Genomic DNA, 26,946 nt, shown 5'->3' with positions numbered 1-26,946 from the left:
CATGTCTATTGGTTTTTTAATCACCTTTTTGATTTGTATGAATACATTTTGCTTTAAAATTGCAGGGGAATTAGCCAGTTGCAAGAATTATAGGGTATTGATAATGCGGGACTTCTTTTATTGGAATATAAACTGGGACAGCAGTAGTGATGATGTGGAGATGCCGGCGTTGGACTGGGGTAAACACAGTAAGAAGTTTAACAACACCAGGTTAAAGTCCAACAGGTTTATTTGGTAGCAAAGGCCACACAAGCTTTCGGAGCTCTTAGCCCCTTCTTCAGGTGAGTGAGAATTCTGTTCACAAACAGAGCTTATAAAGACTTATAAGTGAGTCTGTGTCTTTATAAGCTCTGTTTGTGAACAGAATTCCCACTCACCTGAAGAAGGGGCTAAGAGCTCCGAAAGCTTGTGTGGCCTTTGCTACCAAATAAACCTGTTGGACTTTAACCTGGTGTTGTTAAACTTCTTACAGCAGTAGTGTGCAGGGAAGAGAAAGAGAAACGTTGCTGAAGTGTGTTCAGCTGAATTTTCTTGATCAGTATATTTCTGACCCATTGAGGAAGCTGGATCCTGCTTCGATGGAATGAGGTAGGGTGAGTAAATGAAGTGCACATAGGGAACAGTGAAAAATAGTATCGTAGGGTTTAGAACAGCTTTGGAAAAAGACAGGAAGCAATGTCGAGTAAATGCTTAATTAGGGGAGGGCCAACTTCGGACCTGCCCAGGTAACTTGTTAGCTCATCCAATATCTCACTTAACTCATTCTTCACGATGACTTTGGCAGCATCTTCCTCCTTGGTATAAGGACAGGGGCTAAGTTCTTATTTATTACAAAGAAGAAAGAAAATTACTGTGGATGCTGGAATCTGAAACAAAAATAGAAAATTAGAAAGAAGGATTGGCAGGGAAAACTATAATGGAACAACGGGTTGCCTGAAGGAGAAGATAGTTTGGGTACAGTTAAGGTACATTCCCAAAAGGAGGAAAGGTAGGGTAACCAAAGCCAGAGAGCTCCTGGGTGGCAAAAGAGAAAGTAAAATTGAGCAGAAAAAGGGGCCAAAAGATAGATTCCAGGTGGATAATAAAAGTAGGAGCCAGGCTGGGTAAAGAAATAAGAGAGGTCAAGCGAGAGTATGGGAAGAGACTGGAAATAACATAAAAGAGAAAACAAAAGTCTTTTCTTTGTGAATATGTGTGGTAAGAGGAAAAAGTAAAGTAAAATTTAGTAGTCAAAAGTAGGCTTACATTCACACTGCAATGAAGTTACTGTGAAAATCCCCTAGTCGCTGCACTCCAGCGCCTATTCGGGTACACTGAGGGAGAAGTTAGCATGGCCAATTCACCTAACCTGCACATCTTTGGACTGTGGGAGGAAACCGGAGCACCCGGAGGAAACCCATGCAGACACAGGGAGAACGTGCAAACTCCACACAAACGGTGACTCGAGGCCGAGAATCGAACCTGGGTCCCTGGCACCGTGAGGCAGTGGTGCTAACCACTGTGCCACTGTGCTGCTGCTGTGGTGCTGTCTAGGGACATAAAAGTTGATCTATATTTGGAGGCAGAGGGCATGGCTGAGGCAGTTCATAAGCTCTGATGAAGAGTCATCTAAACACAAAACGTCGGCTCTCATCTCTCTCCACAGATGCTGTCAGACTTGCTGTGTTTTTCCAGCATTTTCTGTTTTTGTTTCAGATTCCAGCATCCACAGTAATTTTCTTTTATCTTTGTAATAAATAAGAACTTAGCCCCTGTCCTTATGGGAAGATGCTGCTAAAGTCATCGTGAAGGATGAGTTAAGTGAGATACTGGATGGGCTAACAATTTCCAGGGGAAGTATTAGAAAAGCTGCCTCACAGTTGTTAAATCACCTAGACCAGGTCAGAGGAAATGAAGAATGCTACACAATGCAAGGGTGGAAATTGCAGAAATACTGGCCGTAAACTTTTAATTCTCTTTACAAGTGGGGATGCTGCCAGAGGACTAGTGAATTGTAAATGTTACACCCTTGTTCTAAAAAAGGGTAAAGACAAGCCAGCAGCTACGAGCCAGCCAGTTTAATCTCCGTGGTGGGGAAGCTTTTAGAAATTTAAACCTGAGACAAAATTAATATCACCTGAACAGGGGTGGATTAATTAAAGAAAACCAACAGGGAGTTGTTAAAAAGGCAAGTTATGTTTAACTAACTTGATTGAGCCTTTTTTGACAAGGTAGCAAGATGAAGGTAAGGCGGTTGATGTAGTGTATATGGATTTTCAGAAGGTGCTTCAGGAAGTGCCACATATTAGGCTTGTTAGCAAAGTTGAAGCCCATGGAATAAAAAAAAATTACAGTGGCAGCATGGGTACAAAGTTGGCTGAGTGACAGAAACAGGGAGTTGTGGTAAAGAGTTATTTATCAGATAGGTGTCCCTCAGGGATCAGTATGAGGATCACTGTTCCTCGATATATATTAATGGCCCTGACTTGGTTGAGTAGGACATCATTTCAAAATCTGTGGGTGACAGAAAACATGGAAATTTTGTGAACTGTGAGAAGGATAGTGATAGACTTCAAGGGAACATAGGCAGGTGGGTGGAAATGGGGGGACATGTGGCAGATGCAATTTAAGGCAGAATAGTGTGACGTGACATATTTTGGCAGGAAGAAGATTGAGGAGAGACAATATGAAATGAAGGATACAATTCTAAAAGTGGGTGCTGGAGCAGAGACTGCTGGGGGTAACTGTGCACAAAGGGCAGGTTCAGAGAGAGTTATAAGGGCATATGGGATCCTGGGCTTTATAAATAGAGGCATAGAACACACAAGCTTAAAAAAACACTGGTCCTGCCTCGACTAGAGTATTGTGCCCAATTCTGGGCACCACACTTCAGGTATTATAAAAGGCGCAAAGAAATGACAAGAATAGTTCCAGGGATGAGGAACGTCATTGATGTGGGTATATTGAAGAAGCTGGGGTTCAAGTCAGAGTAGAGAGGTTCAGGGGAGATTTGATAGAGGTGTTTAAAATAACGACAGTGTAGTTAGAGAGAAACTCCCATTGGCAGAGAGGTCAAGAACCAAAGAAAATAGATTCAAGGTGTTCAGTTCTTTGCCAAAAGTGACATGATAATTTTTTTTTAATGCAGTAGGTAGTTGGGATCTGGGATGCACTTTGAGAGGGTGGTGGAGGAAGATCCAATTGGGGCGTTCAGAAAGGAACTGGACAAATACTTGTCGATAAAAAAAACTGCAGGATAAAGGGACCAGCTGAATTGCTCTTGCAGAGAGCCAGCAGAACTTGATGGGTTAAATGGCCCCCCTATGCTGTAATCATTCTACAATTCTATGAAAACATCCCTGAAATGTAACACTTCTTACAAATTCTTTTGATGGAAGATAAGGAATCCTGAAACGTGATCCTCCAGCACAGGAGAGTAATCTGTCTCTACTGTCCTCACATAAAATCCATCCTCGCTAATTATTAGACTCTTAAACTGGCCCCTATACACAAGGTTACCGACTTGTCCCTGGCAGCTCACATCCAACTTGCTAATTCCCATTTCCTCTGCACTGTGTCTGCAAAGGAGTTGAAGAACTTCCTCCTTGTGGGTACTTCAGCAGTCACTCTGTGATTTTGTGACATTGTTCTGGGGTGGTCAAGGTGGCATTAATTTCCAAGGACTGTCTGTACCATCTCCCTCCATATTGCTTGAGCCACTCACATGAATTTCCAAACTGTGATGTCAATTTGCTTTATAGAATCCTACAGTGCAGAAGGAGGCCATTCGGCCCATCAGGTTGGCACCGACCACAATCTCACCCAGGCCCTATCCCCATATTTACCCCAGCTAGACCCCTGACACTAAGGGGCAATTTTGCCCCTTTGGACTGTGGAAGAAAACCGGAGCACACAGAGGAAACCCATGCAGACATGGGGAGAATGTACAAACTCCACACAGACAGTGAACCAAGCCGGGAATTGAACCCGGGTCCCTGGCGCAGTGAGGCAGCAGTGCTAACCACTGTGCTACCGTGCCACCCGTCAAGTAGTTGATCTCTCTTTGCTATAGTCCACAGATTAGTTAGAAAATCTGGATTCTCTTACAACTGTAAGATACCCACTATCCTCCCTCTCATTCCGGCTTCTCTTTCCTGTGTTCCTCAAATTTGAGGACTTATTGGCACTTCACCAACTGCAGCCCCTTAAAGTTGTATTCAAATGTTCTTCCCTCCAATCAATATCAGGAAAACTGCTGTAAATTTGCCTTGAACATCCAATGAACTCCCGTCTAGTCGGTTACAGGCACTGTCATGAATGTGAGTCACATTCTGTCTTTAAACAGCCAGTTAGAGAGTATCCAGATACATAGCTGAGGATGTGATGCCAGAGTGCCAGAGGAAATGGGAAGATGCAGATGGCACAGTTATGTGTCCAGCATATCTCAAAGTTAAGAGACGGCCTTGCGTATGAGAGTTCCGTTCCAGCCTCTTTATTTATTTGTTCATGAGATGTAGGCTTTGCTGGCAAGGCCAGCATTTGTTGGCCACCCTTAACTGCCCTTGAGAAAATGGCGTTGTGCGTCCTCCTTGAGTACAATTGAATGGCTTATCAGGGCTGTAAAGAGACAGTGCTGTGGGTCTAGTATCACATCCGGAAAGTCGGTGCAGACTCGATGGGCTGGATGGCCTCTTTCTGCACTGTAGGAATTCTATGGCTCTATATAGGCCAGACCGGGTAAGGATGGTGGTGTTCCTTCCATAAAGGGCATTAGTAAATGTATATTAGTTTTTAAAACAATCTGGTAGTTTCATGGCCACCATTATTGATATTATTCCAGGTTTGATTTAATTGAATTTAGCTGCCATGATGGGATTTGAACTCATGTCAATGGATCATTAGTTCAGATCTCTAGATTACTGATTTAGACTGACTCCTCCTGCATGTGGGGCCTTTCCCCTGTGCCCTATGACCATACATTTATAGCTGGGCAGAGTTTTGAATCATGCAATGCACTGCCAAAACCCTTGATACCCTGGTCAGAGTGCATTTCAGATTTGTCAATGCACCTAAAGCATCATTATATTGATATCCTGAAACCCTTAAGCTTTGATCATGCAGGAGTCACTCTTGAGATTGACTTTTTGGTTTGATTATTTATGGAACCATGGATTACCGTAAGTGAAAGCTTTGCGATGAGCTCTGCGAAGCACCCATTGATTTGTGTAATTCAGCATTGATAATTGCAAATGAGTTGAACATCAAGCAAGTGGAATTCTTTCTGATTCATGTAGCTTGTGGCTTTGTGCAACACAGCGTGTAAGGCCACATGGTGCAAGTGTCTTCAGAATTCTCGCCGTTCAATAAAATTGCATAGCCCCCTCACGTTGCTGCCAGGTGATCACGGAAAGCAAGATGAAATTGCTCACTTGAGCCATCAATGGATTGGTAATTTGCTTTATTCCTCTACGTACTGACAACAAACGTGACTGCAGGTAACCTGGCAACATACAACCTCCTTTTTTAATGGTTTTAAGTATAGTCCTCAACACTTAAACAGCCCATGTTTAAATTGAGCGATTCTTTGGTTAAAACAGGAAAAAAGTCACTAATCATTTACACTTCCAACAAAGTCAATTGCAAAGTCTCCACCTGCACCATGTTAAGTGCACTGGGCATTTCAGGTGGAAACAGGTGTTTACTCTATTGCTCACGCCTCATTAGAATAGGATTATTCTGCAACAACTCCAACAACAATGTAAATTGCACTGCACCGACGTCATAAATACAAAGTAACCGGAGGGTGCTTCATTCACAAAGCAGCATGGAAAATGAAAGGCTTTGGTTATTTCTGAAAAACCTTCTCTCTTTCCAGAGCTCTGACTGATGTTCTGAAACAGCAGGGTCAGTCCACCAGCAATCACGTGGAGAGAGATGGGAAGGTCGCCATTCATGTGCAACACGAAAACATGCAGCCCACAACCTCAAGGAACAACTTTGGTAAGTGGCACAATTGGACAGGCTTGTGTGGGGCGGTGGAACTGAATGAATTGTGGTGTTATTGTATCTTCCTTTTGTCGCGATGGCTTTCCTGAGACATACTTTAAAAATAATAATTAACACTTGGAATATTGTCAAATCCGTGGAGATTTCTCAGTTAGAAATGCAGCCCTTTGGTAAAGGACATAATCCATAATTTAATAGCGTTTTGTTCTAACGTTGTCCAATCCTGATTTGCGCAATGTCTGCTGTCAAAATCTAAGATTCAGCCAGGCAGGTCGTAAGCTCACTGAGTGGTGACTCAGGTTCTCCGGTTTCTGGCAATTTTGATAGTCTCACTACTCATTCCCAGACCAAGTGAATTAGGATTCTGCTCTGAATCAGACTTAGGACTCGCATTCGAGTTTGGATTGGGGTGGAGGGAAAAGAAGTGGGTGCTGAAGAAGGAAAGGAGAGGCAACGAATTAGGAAAGAGAATTGGATTGATGAAGATCCCAATCTGGTAAATTTAGATCAGTAATTCCTAAAATAAATTCTGGTTAAATTTATTTGACTAACCTGCCTTGCATGGTTCGCACACTTCCCTATTAATTCCTTGGTGACCTTCCTATATGAATATATCATAGATCAGGATGTATGGACAGTTCAATTCATTCCCCACTTTTAGTGAGTGTATTCTCACGCACATCCCTGTGTGTATGATGTATGTATGTATTTGTGTGTAAAAAGAGAAATTACAAGGTAAAATATAAACTCTGATCTGATGATGTGTATATGCTTTGTCATTAACAAATTAAATGTTTTGTGTCTGTATTAATCCATTAAAATGGATCTATTATCTCTGATTTTTGCATATGTGGGTTTTAATAGAGTCTGGTCCCCATAAGGGCAATCTAGAATTATCACTAAAATGTTCTTTCAACATAAATTGCTGTTGTGAGTTTTTTGCCTTCCCTTTTGTGCAATTTGAAAGGAATGCTGTACTACTCTCTTGGGAAATGGAAAATCAACTGCTCTTGAGGGAAAGCACTAAAACTACTGGCTGCCAATAAACATGCAGGTTCGACTGTACTTGTTTTTGGTTTCCCTATGGCACACAATAACCTGATTTGCTTGGGTTTGAAGATAAAGACAATTGCCATTTCCAGAATCATTCCATTCCAAAACGATGCAGTTGAATAACCAGCGCTGCCTTTGGCTTCCACCCAGATTCCATCAAGCTTATCAACCTCATTGACAGCCTGTAATCCCAGAGATCGTGCTCACAATGTACCAGGGTAACTAAGACTAACATACATAAAGACCACCCTTTCTCAAACAGAAAGGGCAACTACCCCCTTAATGTCTTGATTACCTGAGACATTGTGCAAAGAATCTTCCACATCAACACAAGAACTTGTTAGATGTTGTTTTGATGCATTTGCCTTTCAGAATTCTACTTTCCCTGAGCGCTTCACACGTGCCCATCGTGAGACAGACGGCTTGTGACTGCCTTGCTATAATAAAGATAATACGAGGAGAGGATCTATTGAGTTTGAGTGAACAAATTTTGCCAACAAATGACTGGGCTTAGGAAAGAGAGTTTAGAGCATTTTGCTTTGACCTTTTTGCCTGGGTGGTCCACCATTTGCCTCTGAATGCCTGAGAAGCTGAGACTGGCTGCGATCATTTTTTGTTCCCATCCACTTTGAAAGATCAAAGGAAGAGATGTGAATTCCTTTGTTTGCCATTCTAATAGAGCAGCAGGAGTGGTTGGAGGAAAGGCCGCGAGACAGCATATGATGGCGATATGTCCTCAATGTAATACTCCCACAAAGCACTTGTGGACCACACAGATCCTACCAAGACCTTTTGTGAAGAGCACTGTGTGAGGTAAGTGTACTTTACCAAAGAGGCAACAGGGAATCCGTGCCAGCTGTTGCATGATGACCCTGCCACCTTGGTCATCGGAGATTGCGGTGATTACAGTTGCACACCACTTTTATCTCTCGAAGTTATTTGAAGTAGTGTAGGGAGATCTATGTAGTATCAGCCTGGATGCCATGTGGGCACATATTTACCAAGCGACTGTCACAACTTTCAGGGAAACTTAGGAATTCACTTGGTTTGGCATCTTAAAGACAGCAGCAAGCAATGGCCATCCAGCTCTATTAGGCTGCTGTGGAAAAATAGGTGGCATTTGTGTTGCAAACCTACTCAACTTCTCAAACAGAAAGGGCAACCATCCCCTTAATGTGCAAAGATTCTTCCATATTAACACAAAGACTCGCTAGACGTTGTTTTGATGCCTTCGTCTTTTGGAATTCTCCTGAGCTCTTCACATGCGCCCATCATGGGAATGGACAGCTTGTGACTGCCTTGCTGTAATAAACAATGAACCATGTTAAAGCAGCATGTACAGCAGCTGAGGAGAACCACAATGAGGCACATGCTTCTGTCAGAGTTTGTCACCGAAGGGACTTTTGGGATCTTAAAAAGGTGCTTTTCCTGCCTTGATCGGCCTGGAAGGTCACTGCAGGAAGCTCATTCTCCCATACAGTTGTAGCCTGCTGTGCCCGGAAGAGCTGTGTCATCCAATATACTTGGGCATGGACATTCCTGTGGTCATGGCCTTGGTTGATTTGGAGGCTAAACATCATGGAGCGCCTCAGAATGACCATCACTTGAGGAGTCTGCAGTAAGAGATGTTAGAACATTAGCGGTAAATGATGTGTTCTCATCTGCTTAATGCAACCTATCTTTGTCACAATTGTCATCACTCCTTCTGCTCAAATTTAAATAAAGGACAGATTGAAGAAGAAGCTTGGTAAATTTATGAGGGGAGCATACTGCAAGGATGTACGTGCTAAGATGAAGCGAATTGGGAGGAGATATATGTGGAGCATAAACCCCGACATACGTCAACTGGGCCAAGAGTCTCTACTCAGATTCTATGCAGTGTCTACTATTGAATGATTATAAAGTGAAACTGACTGACTCTGGAGCAATGTGGTAACAGCATCTTCCTCCAAGCTGGTAGGCTTGTCATCAATACATGGAGTAGAACACCAGTTTAATGTCAAACCTGGATTCAAAAGTGTGTGACCCTCATGAATATCTTTTTAAAGTATGCTTAGTGCTGACTTAAAAGTTTAGAGTGCAAACACTCATGCATGGTCCTGTTAAAATTTAAAAGTTAACCACTGGTGGGGGCGGGGGGGGGGGGGGGGGGCGGGTTGGCGGTTGGGGGGGTGGATGAGTCCTGTGCATATGAAATATGAAATAAATAAGCATGTATGGATAGAGCTGTCTTCTTGCTGAGAGACTTGGAGTCATGATGTGGAGATGCCGGCGTTGGACTGGGGTGAACACAGTAAGAGTTTTAACAACACCAGGTTAAAGTCCAACAGGTTTATTTGGTAGCAAACACCATTAGCTTTCGGAGCGCTGCTCCTTCGTCAGATGGAGTGGAAATGGAGCAGCGCTCCGAAAGCGAATGGTGTTTGCTACCAAATAAACCTGTTGGACTTTAACCTGGTGTTGTCAAAACTCTTACAGACTTGGAGTTAGTCAGACAGTTGGGGCAGGTATTTCCGACTTGAATCCTTTGAGGGGCCCAGCCAGTCAGTGACAGCATTAGTAATTTCTTTTTAAGATCGGAAACAATCTTGAATCCCATTTGCAGCATCTGCAGGAGGATTTAGAAACTTGCGATTTACATTTGATGACAGAACACTCAACAGTACCAGTTCCACAGGATTGATCTGAAGTGTGTGGACTGGATTTAAAAGAATCTTTCTGTATTTTGGACTTTTATGTGTTTTTTTGCCTTGGTAAGCTGCTAATTTATTAAACTGATGTACCTCGCAGGCTAATAAACATCTGACAACCTGTCTCCTGTTTGGGATAATTACATGTGTTTCCTCTGAATGGAATTGCAACAGTTGCATCAGTGTCTGCAAACTGAAAGGCATCTGTACTTACCATCTGAAACAATCCTGAAAGTAATTGACTTCTGAAATAGGGTGTACTTAAAGACTTGCTATAAATAGGGAAGAAACACATTTGAAAGTGCTTAGTTGTGGCGCTCAGCCTTTTAGCTGTTATGCAGAATAATGTTTAGCTAGTCTGGTGCTTAAACTAATGGCAGGTAAAAGCATCTATTGCTTCTACCAATTAGTAAAGGAATCTGCATAATTGTGGTGATAATTACACTCTTTTATTGCGTGATTGAGTTGGAAGGGTAATTTTCTACTTATTATTGGAAATAGCTTCCTTGTACATTTCAGCCTATTGGTAAAGATGTGTGTTTCTGAAGAATCTGAGCCTTTATTTCTATCTTCATTGAGCAATGTTGCTGATAAATATATCTTCAGAGATCCCAGGCTGGTTTGTGTTAAAAGATGTGCATGTTTTAAGCTGAGTACTATAAGTCCAGCTTTGTTTAGTTAATAATGGTAGCCATGATGTGGAGATGCCAGCATTGGACTGGGGTGGGCACAGTAAGAAGTCTCACAACACCAGGTTAAAGTCCAGCAGGTTTATTTGGAATCACGAGCCAGATGAGGGAATAGCGCTCCGAAAGCTCGTGATTCCAAATAAACCTGTTGGAATTTAACCTGGTGTTGTGAGACTTCTTACAGTTAATAATGGATAATAGACACTTGTTATTTATTTTAACTTTTGACCACCTGAGTCCAACATCTCGCCTTTTCCCTCTCTACAGATTAAACAGGAGCGCACCATTATCAATTCCATTAATGTGAACTATTCACCACAGAAAATGACTCCAAATGTTAATGACCATTTTCTACACACTGGTTGACAGTAGCAAAATGCAGAGGTTGGTTCTGCCAGGACATGCTTCCTGTCAACCCGAGTGATATTAGTCCTTGGTCCTGCAGCCTGACAAATCAATCAGGGCCGCTCTATTTCAAAGACAATAACATGTCAGACTGTAGGCACAGCAGGAGCTTTTGTCATTCTTCAGATCACTGACAGAGTTGTTACTGAGGTAGTCAGCAACAGTCAGCCTTCTTTTTATCATTTATCAAGCTAATGAGAGTTTATCAAAGGGCTGGTAAAAGTTAAGTCTTCTAACTGAACTATTTTAATGCTTTTCTCACTTTAACCATAATTCAAAAATTATCTGTGAGAATAAAAACTGTGTTCAAAAGGCAGCCATTTATATATATATATAGTTAAATAATGAATATAAATTTCCCTGATGGGTGGCTAGAGTGAATTTATTCCACCGTATATGAACCGTGGAGGTTAAGTGGTATTTACGGAGAGAGAGGTGGGGTATTTCTCCCTCTTTTTGCACCTCTTAGTTGACCACAACAAGACGTATTTATGAGGAGTGTTTTAACCATTTTGAGTGTTAGAAAAGACACTAACAAGTTTCCTTGCATGTTTAAATCAGAAGAAAAGATAACATAAGAACATAAGAAATAGGAGCAGGAGTAGGCCATCTAGCCCCTCGAGCCTGCCCCGCCATTCAATAAGATCATGGCTGATCTGAAGTGATCAGCTCCACTTACCCGCCTGATCCCTATAACCCCTAATTCCCTTACCAATCAGGAATCCATCTATCCGTGATTTAAACATATTCAACGAGGTAGCCTCCACCACTTCAGTGGGAAGAGAATTCCAGAGATTCACCATCCTCTGGGAGAAGAAGTTCCTCCTCAACTCTGTCCTAACCTGACCCCCCTTTATGTTGAGGCTGTGCCCTCTAGTTCTAGCTTCCTTTCTAAGTGGAAAGAATCTCTCCACCTCTACCCTATCCAGCCCCTTCATTATCTTATAGGTCTCTATAAGATCCCCCCTCAGCCTTCTAAATTCCAACGAGTACAAACCCAATCTGCTCAGTCTCTCCTCATAATCAACACCCCTCATCACTGGTATCAACCTGGTGAACCTTCTCTGCACTCCCTCCAAGGCCAATATATCCTTCCACAAATAAGGGGACCAATACTGCACACAGTATTCCAGCTACGGCCTCACCAATGCCCTGTACAGATGCAGCAAGACATCTCTGCTTTTATATTCTATCCCCCTTGCGATATAGGCCAACATCCCATTTGCCTTCTTGATCACCTGTTGCACCTGCAGACTGGGTTTTTACGTCTCATGCACAAGGACCCCCAGGTCCCTTTGCACAGTAGCATGTCATAATTTTTTTCCATTTAGATAATAATCCAATTTGCTATTATTTCCTCCAAAGTGAATAACCTCGCATTTGTCAACATTATACTCCATCTGCCAGATCCTCGCCCACTCACTCAGCCTGTCCAAATCTCTCTGCAGACCTTCTACGCCCTCCACCCGATTCACTTTTCCACTTATCTTTATGTCGTCTGCAAACTTTGTTACTCTACACTCAGTCCCCTCCTCCAGATCGTCTATATAAATGGTAAATAGTTGAGGCCCCAGTACTGATCCCTGCGGCACGCCACTAGTTACCATCTGCCAACCAGAAAAGCACCCATTTATTCCGACTCTCTGCTTCCTGTCGGATAGCTAATCCCCAATCCACGCTAACACCCTACTCTTCAGCAACCTTTTGTGAGGCACCTTATCAAACGCCTTTTGGAAATCCAAAAACACCGCATCCACCGGTTCCCCTCTGTCAACCGCACTAGTCACATCTTCATAAAAATCCAACAAGTTCGTCGAGGACGACTTTCCCTTCATGAATCCATGCTGCGTCTGCTTAATCGAACCATTCTTATCCAGATGGCCTGCTATTTCATTTTTAATGATGGATTCCAGGATTTTCCCAACTACAGACGTTAAGCTAACCGGCCTGTAGTTACCTGCCTTTTGTCTATTTCCTTTTTAAACAGCGGCGTAACATTAGCCATTTTCCAATCCGCCGGCACTACCCCAGAATCCAACGAATTTTGATAAATAACCACTAACGCATCCGCTATTACCTCTGACATTTCTTTCAGTACCCTGGGATGCATTCCATCCGGGCCCGGGGACTTGTCCACCTTCAGTCCCGTTAGTCTACCAAGCACTGCCTCCCTGGTAACATTAATTGTATTAAGTATATTAAGTCATTGTTCCACAGGACCAGGCTGAGGAGAAGGCAGTTTGTTTGTTCACTACATTTATTTATTTATTTTAAGTTAAATTTGTGTAAAAAAATCGGAGGTTTTTTTCAAAACAGGAAGTGGGCCCAGCAGGAGTCTGGGAAGGTTTTGGAGGGTTTAAAAGTAGGCCGCACTTTTGAGCGGGCAGCGTCGTTAGCGGGCAGTGAGTGAGCAGGAGGCAGAGTGAAAGCTGTAGGGCTTTGGCTCACAGGGCTTAGGCAGGAAGGGCGAGCAGGGGTGAGTTAATTCATTTTTTGCTGTTTCTACCTGGTACTGGCAAGGTATCTAGAGAGGATGGGTGTGAAGGCAGTGCAATGTTCCTCTTGCACTATGTTCGAGGTGAGGGACGACGTCAGTGTCCCTGCTGATTATACCTGTGAGAAGTGCATCCATCTGCAGCTCCTCCAAAACCGTGTAAGGGAACTGGAGCTGGAGTTGGAGGAACTTAGGATCATTAGGGATGCAGAGATGGCCATAGACAGAAGCTTCAGGGATACAGTTACTCCGCGGAATGAAAATAGATGGGTGACGGTGAGAGGGGCTGGGAAGAAGCAGTCGGTGCAGGGATCCCCTGTGGTCGTTCCCCTTAGCAATAAGTATTCCGCTTTGGATACGGTTGAGGGGGACGACATACCAGTGGTGAGCCGCAGTGAGAGGATCTCCGGCACTGAGTCCGTCCCTGTGGCTCAGGAGGGTAAGGAGGAGAGCGGGAGGGCAATAGTTATTGGGGACTCGTTAGTTAGAGGGATAGATAGGAGGTTCTGTGGCAGCAAAAGAGACTCGAGGATGGTTTGTTGCCTACCGGATGCCAGGGTCCGTGACGTCTCGGACCGTGTTTTCCGGATTCTTAAGGGGGAGGGGAAACAGTCACAAGTCGTGGTACACATTGGTACCAACGACATAGGTAGGAGAAGGGACGGGGATTTAGAACAGGAATTTCGGGAGCTGGGCTGGAAGCTGAGAGCCAAGACAAAACATGTGGTCATCTCTGGTACGCTACCGGTGCCACGTGATAGCGAGTTGAGGAACAGGGAGAGAGTGCACTTAAACATGTGGTTGCAGGGATGGTGCAGGAGGGAGGGTTTCAGATACGTGGATAATTGGAACACGTTCTGGGGAAGGTGGGACCTCTACAAACAGGACGGGGTGCACCTGAACCAGAGGGGCACCAATATCCTGGGAGGGAAATTTGCTACGGCTCTTCAGGGGGATTTAAACTAATTTGTCAGGGGAGTGGGAAAAGGAGTTGTAGTCCGGAAGTCAGTGTTGAGGGTGGTGAGGTATTGGGGAAGGTATCAAGGTCAAGGGTGGGTACCGGTAGACAGGAAGGTGGGTTGAAGTGTGTCTACTTCAATGCAAGGAGCATCCGGAACAAGGTAGATGAACTTGGGGCGTGGATTGGTACTTGGGACTACGATGTTGTGGCCATTACGGAGACGTGGGTAGAACAAGGACAGGAATGGTTGTTGGACGTTCCGGGGTATAGATGTTTCAGTAAGTGTAGGGAAGCTGGTAAAAGAGGTGGAGGAGTAGCATTGTTAATCAAGGATAGTTTAACGGCTGCGGAAAAGCACTTTGAGGGGGATATGCACACTGAGGTAATATGGGCTGCAGTTAGAAACAGGAAAGGAGCGGTCACGTTGTTAGGAGTTTACTATAGGCCCCCAAATAGTAATAGAGATGTGGAGGAAGAAATTGCTAAGCAGATTATGGATACGTGTGGGGGTCACAGGGTAGTTGTCATGGGGGACTTTAACTTTCCAAATATTGATTGGAACCTTTGTAGGTCGAATAGTTTGGATGGGGCACTTTTTGTGCAGTGTGTGCAGGAGGGTTTCCTGACACAATATGTGGATAGGCCGACAAGGGGTGAGGCCACATTGGATTTGGTACTGGGAAATGAACCGGGCCAAGTGTTAGATTTGGTTGTGGGAGAGAACTTTGGAGATAGTGACCACAATTCGGTGTCTTTTGTTATTGCAATGGAGAGGGATAGGGCCGGACGGCAGGGCAAGGCTTACAATTGGGGGAGAGGTAATTATGATGCGATTAGGCAAGAATTAGGGGGCATAAGATGGGAACAGAAACTGTCAGGGAAAGGCACTGATGAAAAGTGGAACTTTTTCAAGGAACAAATACTGGGTGTCCTTGATAGGTATGTCCCTGTCAGGCAGGGAGGAAATGGCCGAGTGAGGGAACCGTGGTTCACAAAAGAGGTGGAATGTCTTGTGAAAAGGAAGAGGGAAGCTTATGTAGGGATGAGGAAACAAGGTTCAGATGGCTCGATTGAGGGTTACAAGTTAGCAAGGAATGAGCTGAAAAAGGGGCTGAGGAGAGCTAGGAGGGGACATGAGAAGTCCTTGGCGGGTCGGATCAAGGAAAACCCCAAGGCTTTTTACTCTTATGTGAGGAATAAAAGAATGACCAGGGTGAGGTTAGGGCCGGTCAAGGACAGTGGTGGGAACTTGTGTATGGAATCAGTAGAGATAGGCGAGGTGATGAATGAATACTTTTCTTCAGTGTTCACCAAGGAGAGGGGCCATGTTTTTCAGGAAGAGAAGGTGTTACAGGCTAATAGGCTGGAGGAAATAGATGTTCGGAGGGAGGATGTATTGGCAGTTTTGAATAAACTGAAGGTCGATAAGTCCCCTGGGCCTGATGAAATGTATCCTAGGATTCTTTGGGAGGCGAGGGATGAGATTGCAGAGCCTTTGGCTTTGATCTTTGGGTCCTCGCTGTCCACGGGGATGGTGCCAGAGGACTGGAGAGTGGCAAATGTTGTTCCTCTGTTTAAGAAAGGGAATAGAAATGACCCTGGTAATTATAGACCGGTTAGTCTGACTTCGGTGGTTGGTAAATTGATGGAAAAGGTCCTTAGGGATGGGATTTACGACCATTTAGAAAGATGCGGATTAATCCGGGATAGTCAGCACGGATTTGTGAAGGGCAAATCGTGCCTCACAAATTTGATAGAATTTTTTGAGGAGGTAACTAGGTGTGTTGATGAAGGTAGGGCAGTTGATGTCATATACATGGATTTTAGTAAGGCGTTTGATAAGGTCCCCCATGGTCGGCTTATGATGAAAGTAAGGAGGTGTGGGATAGAGGGAAAGTTGGCCGATTGGATAGGTAACTGGCTATCTGATCGAAGACAGAGGGTGGTGGTGGATGGAAAATTTTCGGACTGGAGGCAGGTTGCTAGCGGAGTGCCGCAGGGATCGGTGCTTGGTCCTCTGCTCTTTGTGATTTTTATTAATGACTTAGAAGAGGGGGCTGAAGGGTGGATCAATAAATTTGCTGATGACACCAAGATTGGTGGAGTAGTGGATGAGGTGGAGGGCTGTTGTAGGCTGCAAAGAGACATAGATAGGATGCAAAGCTGGGCTGAAAAATGGCAAATGGAGTTTAACCCTGATAAATGTGAGGTGATTCATTTTGGTAGGACAAATTTAAATGTGGATTACAGGGTCAAAGGTAGGGTTCTGAAGACTGTGGAGGAACAAAGAGATCTTGGGGTCCATATCCACAGATCTCTAAAGGTTGCCACTCAAGTGGATAGAGCTGTGAAGAAGGCATATAGTGTGTTAGCTTTTATTAACAGGGGGTTGGAGTTTAAGAGCCGTGGGGTTATGCTGCAACTGTACAGGACCTTGGTGAGACCGCATTTGGAATATTGCGTGCAGTTCTGGTCACCTCACTATAAGAAGGATGTGGAAGCGCTGGAGAGAGTGCAGAGGAGATTTACCAGGATGCTGCCTGGTTTAGAGTGTCGGTCTTATGAGGAAAGGTTGAGGGAGCTGGGGCTGTTCTCTCTGGAGCGGAGGAGATTGAGGGGAGACTTAATAGAGGTTTATAAAATGATGAAGGGGATAGATCGAGTGAACGTTCAAAGACTATTTCCTCGGGTGGATGGAGCTATTACAAGGGGGCATAACTATAGGGTTCATGGTGGGAGATATAGGAAGGATATCAGAGGTAGGTTCTTCACGCAGAGAGTGGTTGGGGTGTGGAATGGACTGCCTGCAGTGATAGTGGAGTCAGACACTTTAGGAACATTTAAGCGGTTATTGGATAGGCACATGGAGCACACCAGGATGGTAGGGAGTGGGATAGCTTGATCTTGGTTTCAGATGAAGGTCGGCACAACATCGTGGGCCGAAGGGCCTGTTCTGTGCTGTACTGTTCTATGTTCTATGTTCTAAGTACATCTACAATAAACAATGTTTATTTTTGCAACACCTGAAATATAAATGTTTCAAGCATCTACCCTCTCCAAACAGACAGACACACACACACAAGGGAAGATAGTTACCAAAGATGCAACACGGGGGATTCTCTCCTGGTTCTTTAAAAGACAAACAGAGATTGGAAGTTTCTGGCTTTTCAGTTGGAATTGAAGTCTCTGCAGTGAGGAGATACAGGACAGGATTTTGGGGCCGCACTCGTTCCGAAACCATAAAATCTGTTCTGAGGTCAACGGACCTTTCCATGGTCCACCCCTCACCCGCTCCAATTCCTGTGATGCGTGGAATGGTAAAATTCACCCCATAATCTTTTAGCTAAAACAAATGAGCCGCCTTTCACTGTCTGAGATTTCTGTCTCTTTAAGAGCAGGCTCTTTCCTTTAGCTGAGTGTGATCTTTCCCTCCGAGGTACTGGTCCCTCACAGCCTTGTTGGATTCCCTTGAGAATTAATGAGGTACTGGCTCCCTCTTCAGCCAGTTTCACTCATGTGATGGCAATTTCAATGTACTCAATTGTCCACCAAATGGTTTGGAGCCAATCTGTTTTGCCCCAACACAGTGGGGAAATATTTGATATTCCATTAAACATTCCAGCTATCATCATCTTTCTTATTTGATTTGAAATCCCATCTTCATGGGGCTCTATGCCATTTTAGAGCTCTTCCATTGAAATGGAGAGGTGTGGTCAATCAATTTGCATATTTAAGTAGCTTTCCATGAATATTAGCCACTATTTTACGACCTCACTTGGGTGAGGCTCGTAAAATCCCGTCTGAGGCCAACGGAGAATTCTGTTCTGCGCGCCTCGCCCGCCTTGATTCCAGGGCGGGCGAGGCGGTAACACTCCGGCCATTGTCTCTGTTTGTCCAGAAAGCACAACAGAAGTCACCTGATTTTAAGAGTCTATTTTATAAAAGAATAGTGTTAATATTTAATATTGCCATCTTCTTTACTTTCATTGGTAAATGGACACTTTATTTTTAGCTTCATAGCTTTGTGGACATGACATTACGATTGCATTAGGATATTTGTGGACGCAATCTCCTCTCTCATGTGAGTTACCCGATCTTGACTGGGATTGTACAAATGTCAGCGAAGGGTGTCCATAATTTAACTCAATACCTTTGGTCATAGAAGGAGTAGCCGAGCAGGGTTCCCACTTGTCATGATGTGTCTTGGAAATATGCCAGTGTGGATTTGGATGAGAACAGAAGAAGGCTTGGGATGAGAAAATCAAATCATTAACGCACAATTGGTCAGGAATGACTCCCACAGTCAAATAATCTACAAGCACTCGCCCTCAGGGCTTACTCATGAATAATGAGCAGTTAGTTGAGGTGTCAGAAGGTGCCTGTCACTCAGAAAACTGTTATGTAACAAGAAAGTGGAGAAAAATAAATAGCTCCTTATTTTCGTGCACAGGTACTTTGCGCTTTTTTGGGCTAATTCCGTGAGCAGGAACCCCGTGTGTGAAATGGAAAATGAACAATTTGCAGGATCTGGATCCCAGGTGGCTAGAAAATCATCTTCACCTTCTGAGCGCCACTCCACGGTGAGAGCGTCCAATTGCAGATCATCACAATATAAAAACTTGGTGTATGAGTCACATGCTTTTATATTCCATCTTATCATGTGGAAATGAATCAAAGCTATGTTGACAAGCATAATAAAATAGTCACTGGACCAAGGTGTCAGAATAAGACTCAATGGAATTATTTTCACCGGGGCTGTTGTCTGATTTGGTCAGATGTCCACTCGTTGTAGAACCTGTTGAATTTTTTGTTTGGTTAGAATGAAATTGCTGCTCCATCTACAATGCCAGTGATTCACTCTGCCAGATTACTGTGCATGTGGTGGAGTTGAAGATTATTCGCAGTGTTTTCAGAAGAGAAAGCCAGAAGGTTGGGCCAATGTGAGGAAGCAAATACAGCAGAAAGAAGTGTAATGCACACTTGAAGGCAGAAGTCCCTTCACCAAAATCCCTTTATTTACAAGTCTGACAACAGCACACAGAGTGCTTTCACTTAGCAGTCTACACTCGGAGTCCCAGAGGAACTGACACTGATAGAGTCACAGAGTCAAAGAGGTTTACAGCATGGAAACAGGCCCTTCGGCCCAACTTGTCCACGCCGCCCCTTTTTTTAACCCCTAAGCTAGCCCCAATTTCCCGCGTTTGGCCCATATCACTCTATAGCCATCTTACCTATGTAACTGTCTAAACGCTTTTTAAAAGATAAAATTGTACCCGCCTCTACTACTACCTCTGGCAGCTTGTTCCAGACACTCACCACCCTCTGTGTGAAAAAATTGCCCCCTTAACTCCTGGTTAAGTACAAAGCAAGAGGGTCCCTGATTAGCCCATCAATTTGATCTTTAATCAGGGAGTTCATATTCTAATAGTCCCACCTCAATCGCCTGAGTAAAGTCATTACGCGGATGATCACGGATGTGGGGATGATTTTCCAATAGCACTCTCAAATTACAATCATGAGAGAAGTGGTACTGAACATATTATTGGAGCTGCAGGCTGACAAATCCTCGGGTCCTGATGGGCTACATCCTAGGTTCCTAAAAGAAGTGGCTAGTGAGATAGTTGATGCATTGGTTTCAATTTTCCCCCGATTCAGGGAAGGTTCCATTAGATTGGGAAAAAATGACTGTAATTCCATTCAAAAAGCGAGTGAGGCAGAAAGTAGGAAACCACAGTCCAGTCACAGGGAAAATGTTAGAAGCTATTATCAAAGATGTCATAGCAGGCACTTAGAAAAAAATTCAAGGTGGTCAGACAGAGTCAACATGGTTTAGTGAAAAGGAAATTGTGTTTAACTATTTTATTGGAGTTCTTAAAATAAGTAACAGGTGTTGTGGATAAGGGGGAAGTGATGGATTTGCGACACTTTCCAGAAGGTATTTGATAAGGTGTCACCTCAAAAGTTTTTGTGAAAATCTTAAAGCTCGTGGTATAGAGGCAGCATATTGGCATGAATAGAACACTGGCTAGCTAACAGGATGTGGAGATGCCGGCATTGGACTGGGGTAAACACAGTAAGAAGTTTAACAACACCAGGTTAAAGTCCAACAGGTTTATTTGGTAGCAAAAGCCACAAGCTTTCGGAGCCTTAAGCTCCTTCTTCAGGTGAGTGGGAATTCTGTTCACAAACAGGGCATATAAAGACATAAACTCAATTTACAGAAGAATGGTTGGAATGCGAATACTTACAGCTAATCAAGTCTTAAAGGTACAAACAATGTGAGTGGAGAGAGCATTAAGACAGGTTCAAGAGGTGTGTATTGTCTCCAGACAGGACAGCCAGTGAGACTCTGCAAATCCAGGCAAGCTGTGGGGATTACAGATAGTGTGACATGAACCCAATATCCCGGTTGAGGCCGTCCTCATGTGTGCGGAACTTGGCTATCAGTTTCTGCTCAGCAACTCTGCGCCGTCGTGTGTCGTGAAGGCTGCCTTGGAGAACGCTTACCCGAATATCAGAGGCCGAATGCCCGTGAAGTGGCTAGTGAGATAGTTGATCCGTTGGTTTCAATTTTCCAAAACTCTAATCACGGGCATTCCAACCATTATTCTGTAAATTGAGTTTGTGTCTTTATATGCCCTGTTTGTGAACAGAATTCCCACTCACCTGAAGAAGGGGCTTAAGGCTCCGAAAGCTTGTGGCTTTTGCTACCAAATAAACCTGTTGGACTTTAACCTGGTGTTGTTAAACTTCTTACTGTAGCTGACAGGAAACATGGTAGGCATAAATGGGGATTTTTCTGGTTGACAAGATGTGATGAGTGGTGTGTCACAGGGGTCAGTGCTGGAGCCTCAACCTTTTACAATTTATATAAAGGACTTGGATGGAGGGACCAAAGATATGGTTGTTACATTTGCTGATGACACAAAGATAGGTAGGAAAGTAAGATATAAAGAGGACATAAGGAGGCTACAAATGGACGTAGAAAGGTTAAGTGAGTGAGTAAGGATTTGGAAAATAGAGTATAATGTGGGAAAGTATGAAAATGTCTATTTGGCAGGAAAAATAAGAAAGTTAGTTATTTTGTGATGTGACATTCCAGAGGATCTAAAATCAATGCAGTTCATTTTTTTATTCATTCATGGGACGTGGGCGTCGCTGGCTGGCCAGCATTTATTGCCCATCCCTAGTTTTGCCCGAGGGCAGTTGAGAGGAAACCACATTGCTGTGGCTCTGGAGTCACATGTAGGCCAGACCGGGTAAGGAGGCAGATTTCCTTCCCTAAAGGACATTAGTGAATGAGGTGGGTCCCCCCCACCCCACCACCGGGAAACTTGCGCCAGGGCTCGTCATCGTCAGGGCCGGAAGATCACGCTGGCAACAATGACTGGAAAATTCTGGACAAAATGTATAAGGCCTTTCTCCATGTGGCCCAAAGCCATTGGTGATGGGTTCATGTTTAACTGAAGGAGGCAGAGAGATGATTGAAAGTATTTCCTCAGTTTCTCTTTGAACTGAGCAAACCATCTCTTCAGCGAGCGTCTCAATAAAGCAATTAGAAATGCCTTGTCTACTATTAGTGGAAATGTTCCTGGCGGGAAGGTTGGCTAAGGCTACTGGGGAGAGTTTAAACTAGATAGGTTGGGGGGATCGAGACGAGGAGACAGGGAGCGAGGAAGTTAGCTCGCAAACAGAGAAGGGTTATAGACAGTGCAAGAGGGAGGATGGAGGGGGGATAGAGAAGGGGAGAGGTCAGACCAAAGGATTGAGATGTGTTTACTTTAATGCCAGGAGTATAGTGAATAAAGGGGATCAGCTCAGAGCGTGGATCGATGCCTGGAAGTGTGATGTGGTGGCCATTACGGAGACTTGGATGTCTCAGGGACAGGACTGGATACTCCAGGTGCCGGGATTCAGATGTTTCAGGAAGGACAGGGAGGGAGGCAAGAGAGGGGGTGGAGTGGCACTGCTGATCAGGGATAGTGTCACAGCTGTAGAGAAGGTGTATGCTGTGGAGGAATTGTCTACAGAGTCTCTGTGGGTGGAAGTTCGGAGTGGGAAGGGGCCGATCACTTTGCTGGGAGTTTTCTATAGGCCGCCCAATAGTGACAGGAAGGTGGAGGAGCAGATAGGGAAACAGGTCCTGGAGAGATGCAGTAATAGCAGAGTTGTTGTGATGGGAGACTTTAACTTCCCAAACATAGATTGGAATATCCCTAGGGTAAGGGGATCGGATGGGGAGGAGTTCGTTAGGTGTGTTCAGGAGGTTTTCTTGACACAGCATGTAGACAAGCCTACAAGAGGAGAGGCTGTACTTGATCTGATACTGACCAATGAGCCTGGGCAGGTGTCAGATCTCTCAGTAGGAGAGCATCTTGGGGATAGTGATCATAACTCTATCTCCTTTATGCTTGCATTGGAAAAAGAGAGGATCAGGCAAGCTAGGAAAGCGTTTATATGGAGTAAGGGGAAATATGAAGACATAAGGCAGCAAATTAGAGGAGTGAATTGGAAGGAGGTATTCTTGGGGAAATGTACTGAAGAGAGGTGGCAGTTTTTCAAGGAATGTCTGTCTAGAGTTCTACAGGACAATGTTCCGAGCAGACAGGGAGGAGTTGGTCGGTTAAAGGAACCGTGGTGCATGAAAGCTGTGCGGGACCTAGTCGAGAAGAAAAGGAAAGCGTACAAAAGGTTCAGAGAGCTTGGCAAAGATAGGGATCTAGATGAGTATACGGCTTGTAGGAAGGGACTAAAGAAGGAAATTAGGAGAGCCAGAAGGGGTCACGAGAAGGCCTTGGCAGGTAGGATTAAGGAAAACCCTAAGGCGTTCTATAAATATGTGAAGAGTAAAAGGATGAGACATGAAGGAATAGGGCCCATAACAGGTGAAGGCGGGAAAATCTGTACGGAACCAGTAGAAATGGCAGAGGTGCTTAATGAGTATTTTGCCTCTGTTTTCACAGAGGAGAAGGACCTGGGTGGATGTACTGCGGGCTTGCGGTGGACTGAAAAGATTGAGTATGTGGAATTTAGCAAAGAGGATGTGCTGGAATCTTTGAATGGCATCAAGATAGATAAGTCGCTGGGTCCGGATGGGATGTACCCGATGTTACTGTGGGAGGCGAGGGAAGAGATTGCAGAGCCTCCATCTTTGCGTCGTCGATGGAGACGGGGGAAGTGCCGGAGGATTGGAGGATTGCGGATGTGGTTCCTATTTTCAAGAAGGGGAATAGGGATAGCCCAGGAAATTACCGACCGGTGAGTCTAACCTCAGTGGTTGGTAAGCTGATGGAGAAGATCCTGAGGGACAAGATTTATGAGCATTTAGAGAGGTTTATTATGCTCAAGAATACTCAGCATGGCTTTGTCAAAGGCAGATCGTGCCTTACGAGCCTGGTGGAGTTCTTCGAAAATGTGACTAAACACATTGACGAAGGAAAAGTGGTAGATGTGGTTTATATGGATTTTAGCAAGGCGTTCGATAAGGTCCCCCATGCAAGGCTTCTAGAAAAGGTGAGAGGGCATGGGATCCAAGGGGCTGCTGCCCTGTGGATCCAGAACTGGCTTGCCCAAAGGAGGCAGAGAATGGGTATAGATGGGTCTTTTTCTAAATGGAGATCGGTCACCAGTGGTGTGCCCCAGGGATCTGTTCTGGGACCCTTGCTGTTTGTCATTTTCATAAATGACCTGGATGAGGAAGTGGAGGGATGGGTTGGTAAGTTTGCCGACGACACGAAGTTTGGTGGGGTTGTGGATAGTCTGGAGGGATGCCAGAAGTTACAGAGGGATATAGATAGGATGCAAGACTGGGCGGAGAAGTGGCAGATGGACTTCAACCCAGATAAATGCGTAGTGGTCCATTTTGGCAGGTCAAATGGGATGAAGGTGTACAATACAAAGGGAAAGACTCTTAGTACTGTAGAGGATCAGAAGGACCTTGGGGTCCGGATCCATAGGACTCTAAAATCGGCCCCGCAGGTGGAGGAGGTGGTTAAGAAGGCGTATGGTGTGCTGGCCTTTATCAATCGAGGGATTGAGTTTAGGAGTCCGGGGATAATGATGCAGCTGTATAAGACCCTCGTCAGACCCCACTTGGAGTACTGTGCTCAGTTCTGGTCGCCTCATTACAGGAAGGATGTGGAAAAGATTGAAAGGGTGCAGAGGCAATTTACAAGGATGTTGCCTGGATTGAGTGGCATGCCTTATGAGGATAGGCTGAGGGAGCTCGGTCTTTTCTCCTTGGAGAGACATAGGATGAGAGGAGACCTAATAGAGGTACATAAGATGTTGAGAGGCATAGATCAGGTGGACTCTCAGAGACTTTTTCCCAGGGTGGAAATGGCTGCTACGAGAGGACACAGGTTTAAGGTGCTGGGGGGTAGGTATAGGGGAAATGTTGGGGGGAAGTTTTTCACACAGAGGGTGGTGGGCGAGTGGAATCGGCTGCCATCAGTGGTGGTGGAGGCAAACTCAATAGGGTCTTTTAAGAGACTCCTGGATGAGTACATGGGACTTAATAGGATGGAGGGTTATGGGTCGGCCTAAAAGGTAGGGATATGTTCGGCACAACTTGTGGGGCCAAAGGGCCTGTTTTTGTGCTGTAGTTTTTCTATGTTTCTATGTTATGTAATAAGTCCATGGAGGCGAAATTCCCATCACTGTAAGTTCCTTTATTTCCAAGGTCTCACCATAAAATACAGAGTGCTCACAGTGTGCTATCTGCATCAGGAGTGCAGAGAGACTGACACTCCTGTTTAAATACAGGACATGGGGCTCCCTGATTGGTCCATCAATTAGGAGTTCATACTCAAGCAGACCAACCTCAATTGCCTGATTAAAGTCATCACATGTTGATACAGAACAAACTTGCTGGAATTTTACCGCCTCGCCCACCCGAGGCTCGTAAGATCCCGCCCGAGGCCAACGGAGAATGCCATTCTGTGAGCCATGCCCGCCCTGATTGTAAAAGTAAGGTAAAAGTTTATTTATTAGTCACAAATAAGGCTTACATTAACACTGCAATGAAGTTACTGTGAAATTCCCCGAGTCGCCACAGTCTGACGCCTGTTTGGGTCAATCCACCTAACCAGCACGTCTTTCAGAATGTGGGAGGAAACTGGAGCACCCGGAGGAAACCCACGCAGACACGGGGAGAACGTGCAAACTCCACACAGACAGTGACCCGAGCCGGGAATCGAACCTGGGTCTCTGGCGCTGTGAAGCAGCTGTGCTAACCACTGTGCCACCGTGCCACCCCATTCTGGGGCGGGTGAAGCGGTAAAATTCCGGCAACTGTTGGTAGAAGGCATTATGATAGAATCATAGAAACCTACAGTGCAGAAGCAGGCCATTCAGCCCCTCGAGCCTGCACCGACTCTCCGATGGAGCGTCCCACCCAGACCTATGTTCATGGATGGAATTTTCAGTCCTGGCGTGGTGAGTACGGGGCCAGAAAATGTGGCTGGCTATCCAGTGCCTTCGACAGCCATTCTAGGCATGTCCAGTAGAGCTCTTGGAACGGCCCTTTGGAGGGGTATTGCTGTATGATTCCTGTAATTTCCTGTAAATTCCATAACAGTAAAATGAGAAATGCAAACCGGTGATTCTCATTCAGATATTAAACGTTGATCTCAATTAGACACCTGAGGCCGTTTGTGTTGTGAAAAATGTATAATGGAAAGTTTCAGAAAATCGCTTTGCACAAAAGATCTGGATTTTGCTGAAACGTTATTTTAGACATTCATGGCCAGTTATTGGAAATATGAAATGTTGAGGCTTAAAAATAAAATCCGATAATTGTAGTGAAGGGCAAAAGTCCCGCATTCATCACCAACATTGGTTTTGTAGCCTGACATTAAAACTGATCACCAGTTAGAGCCCCAGGCAAACTCAGGGAAGGGAAAGTCTGTATTCAGTCTGAAACCGAGTACAGTAAAGTGCAACCAAGTAAACCTTTGTGTGAAGGAGGAGACACAGTCCATGTTTTAAAACACAGAGCAATGACATGATTGCCTCTGAAAGTGAAAGCCCCGAGGCCAGCCATGGTTATTTTTTATAATGTTTCTGCAAGTTGCTAAATTTCTTGACTTAATGTACTTTCTTTAGCTGTTAACAAAACCCATTCTTGGAGAAAATTATTTTCATTTTGTAACTCTGAGGGGGGACAATGTTACATTTCCTGCTTACATGTAGCTGAGTGAACACTGCAAAGCCCCCTGATGGGAGTGAGTACATTTTAGCAATTCAATGTCTCTTTTATACCTTTGTTATTCTTTTAACGGTCAATTCTGGATGTTCTAGAAATGAAATGAGGTTGGTTATTACGGCACTGTTTATTTTATTTACACATAAGTATCAGAGCTCGCTGAGATTTGTAAAACCATGTCTGCATTGGACATCTCAAAGGACATTTTGATTTGATCTGATTAATGATTGCCACATGTATTAGCATACAGTGAAAAGTATTGTTTCTTGTGCGCTATACAGACAAAACATACCGTTCATAGAGAAGGAGATGAGAGAGTGCAGAATGTAGTGTTACAGTCATAGCTTGGGTGTAGAGAAAGATCAACTTAATGCGAGGTAGGTCCATTCAAAAGTCTGACAGCAGCAGGGAAGAAGCTGTTCTTGAGTCGGTTGGTACGTGACCTCAGACTTTTGTATCTTTTC

General features: G+C 44.4%; 1 protein-coding gene across 1 annotated transcript in view; it reads left to right on the top strand.

The window, feature by feature from the left end:
- The window catches only part of shisa9a (shisa family member 9a), a 314,382-nt gene that overhangs the window by 11,577 nt on the left and 275,859 nt on the right, over positions 1-26,946 (top strand). Inside the window, exon 2 of the mRNA XM_078239851.1 lies at positions 5,855-5,979. Coding sequence (XP_078095977.1) covers positions 5,855-5,979 — 125 coding nt within the window. The remainder of the gene's footprint in view (positions 1-5,854; positions 5,980-26,946) is intronic.

Source organism: Mustelus asterias, chromosome 23, assembly GCF_964213995.1.
Source record: "Mustelus asterias chromosome 23, sMusAst1.hap1.1, whole genome shotgun sequence".
Taxonomy (NCBI): Eukaryota; Metazoa; Chordata; class Chondrichthyes; order Carcharhiniformes; family Triakidae; genus Mustelus; species Mustelus asterias.
Note: the sequence above shows the minus strand (reverse complement) of the source record. Positions and strands in the feature narration are given on the sequence as shown.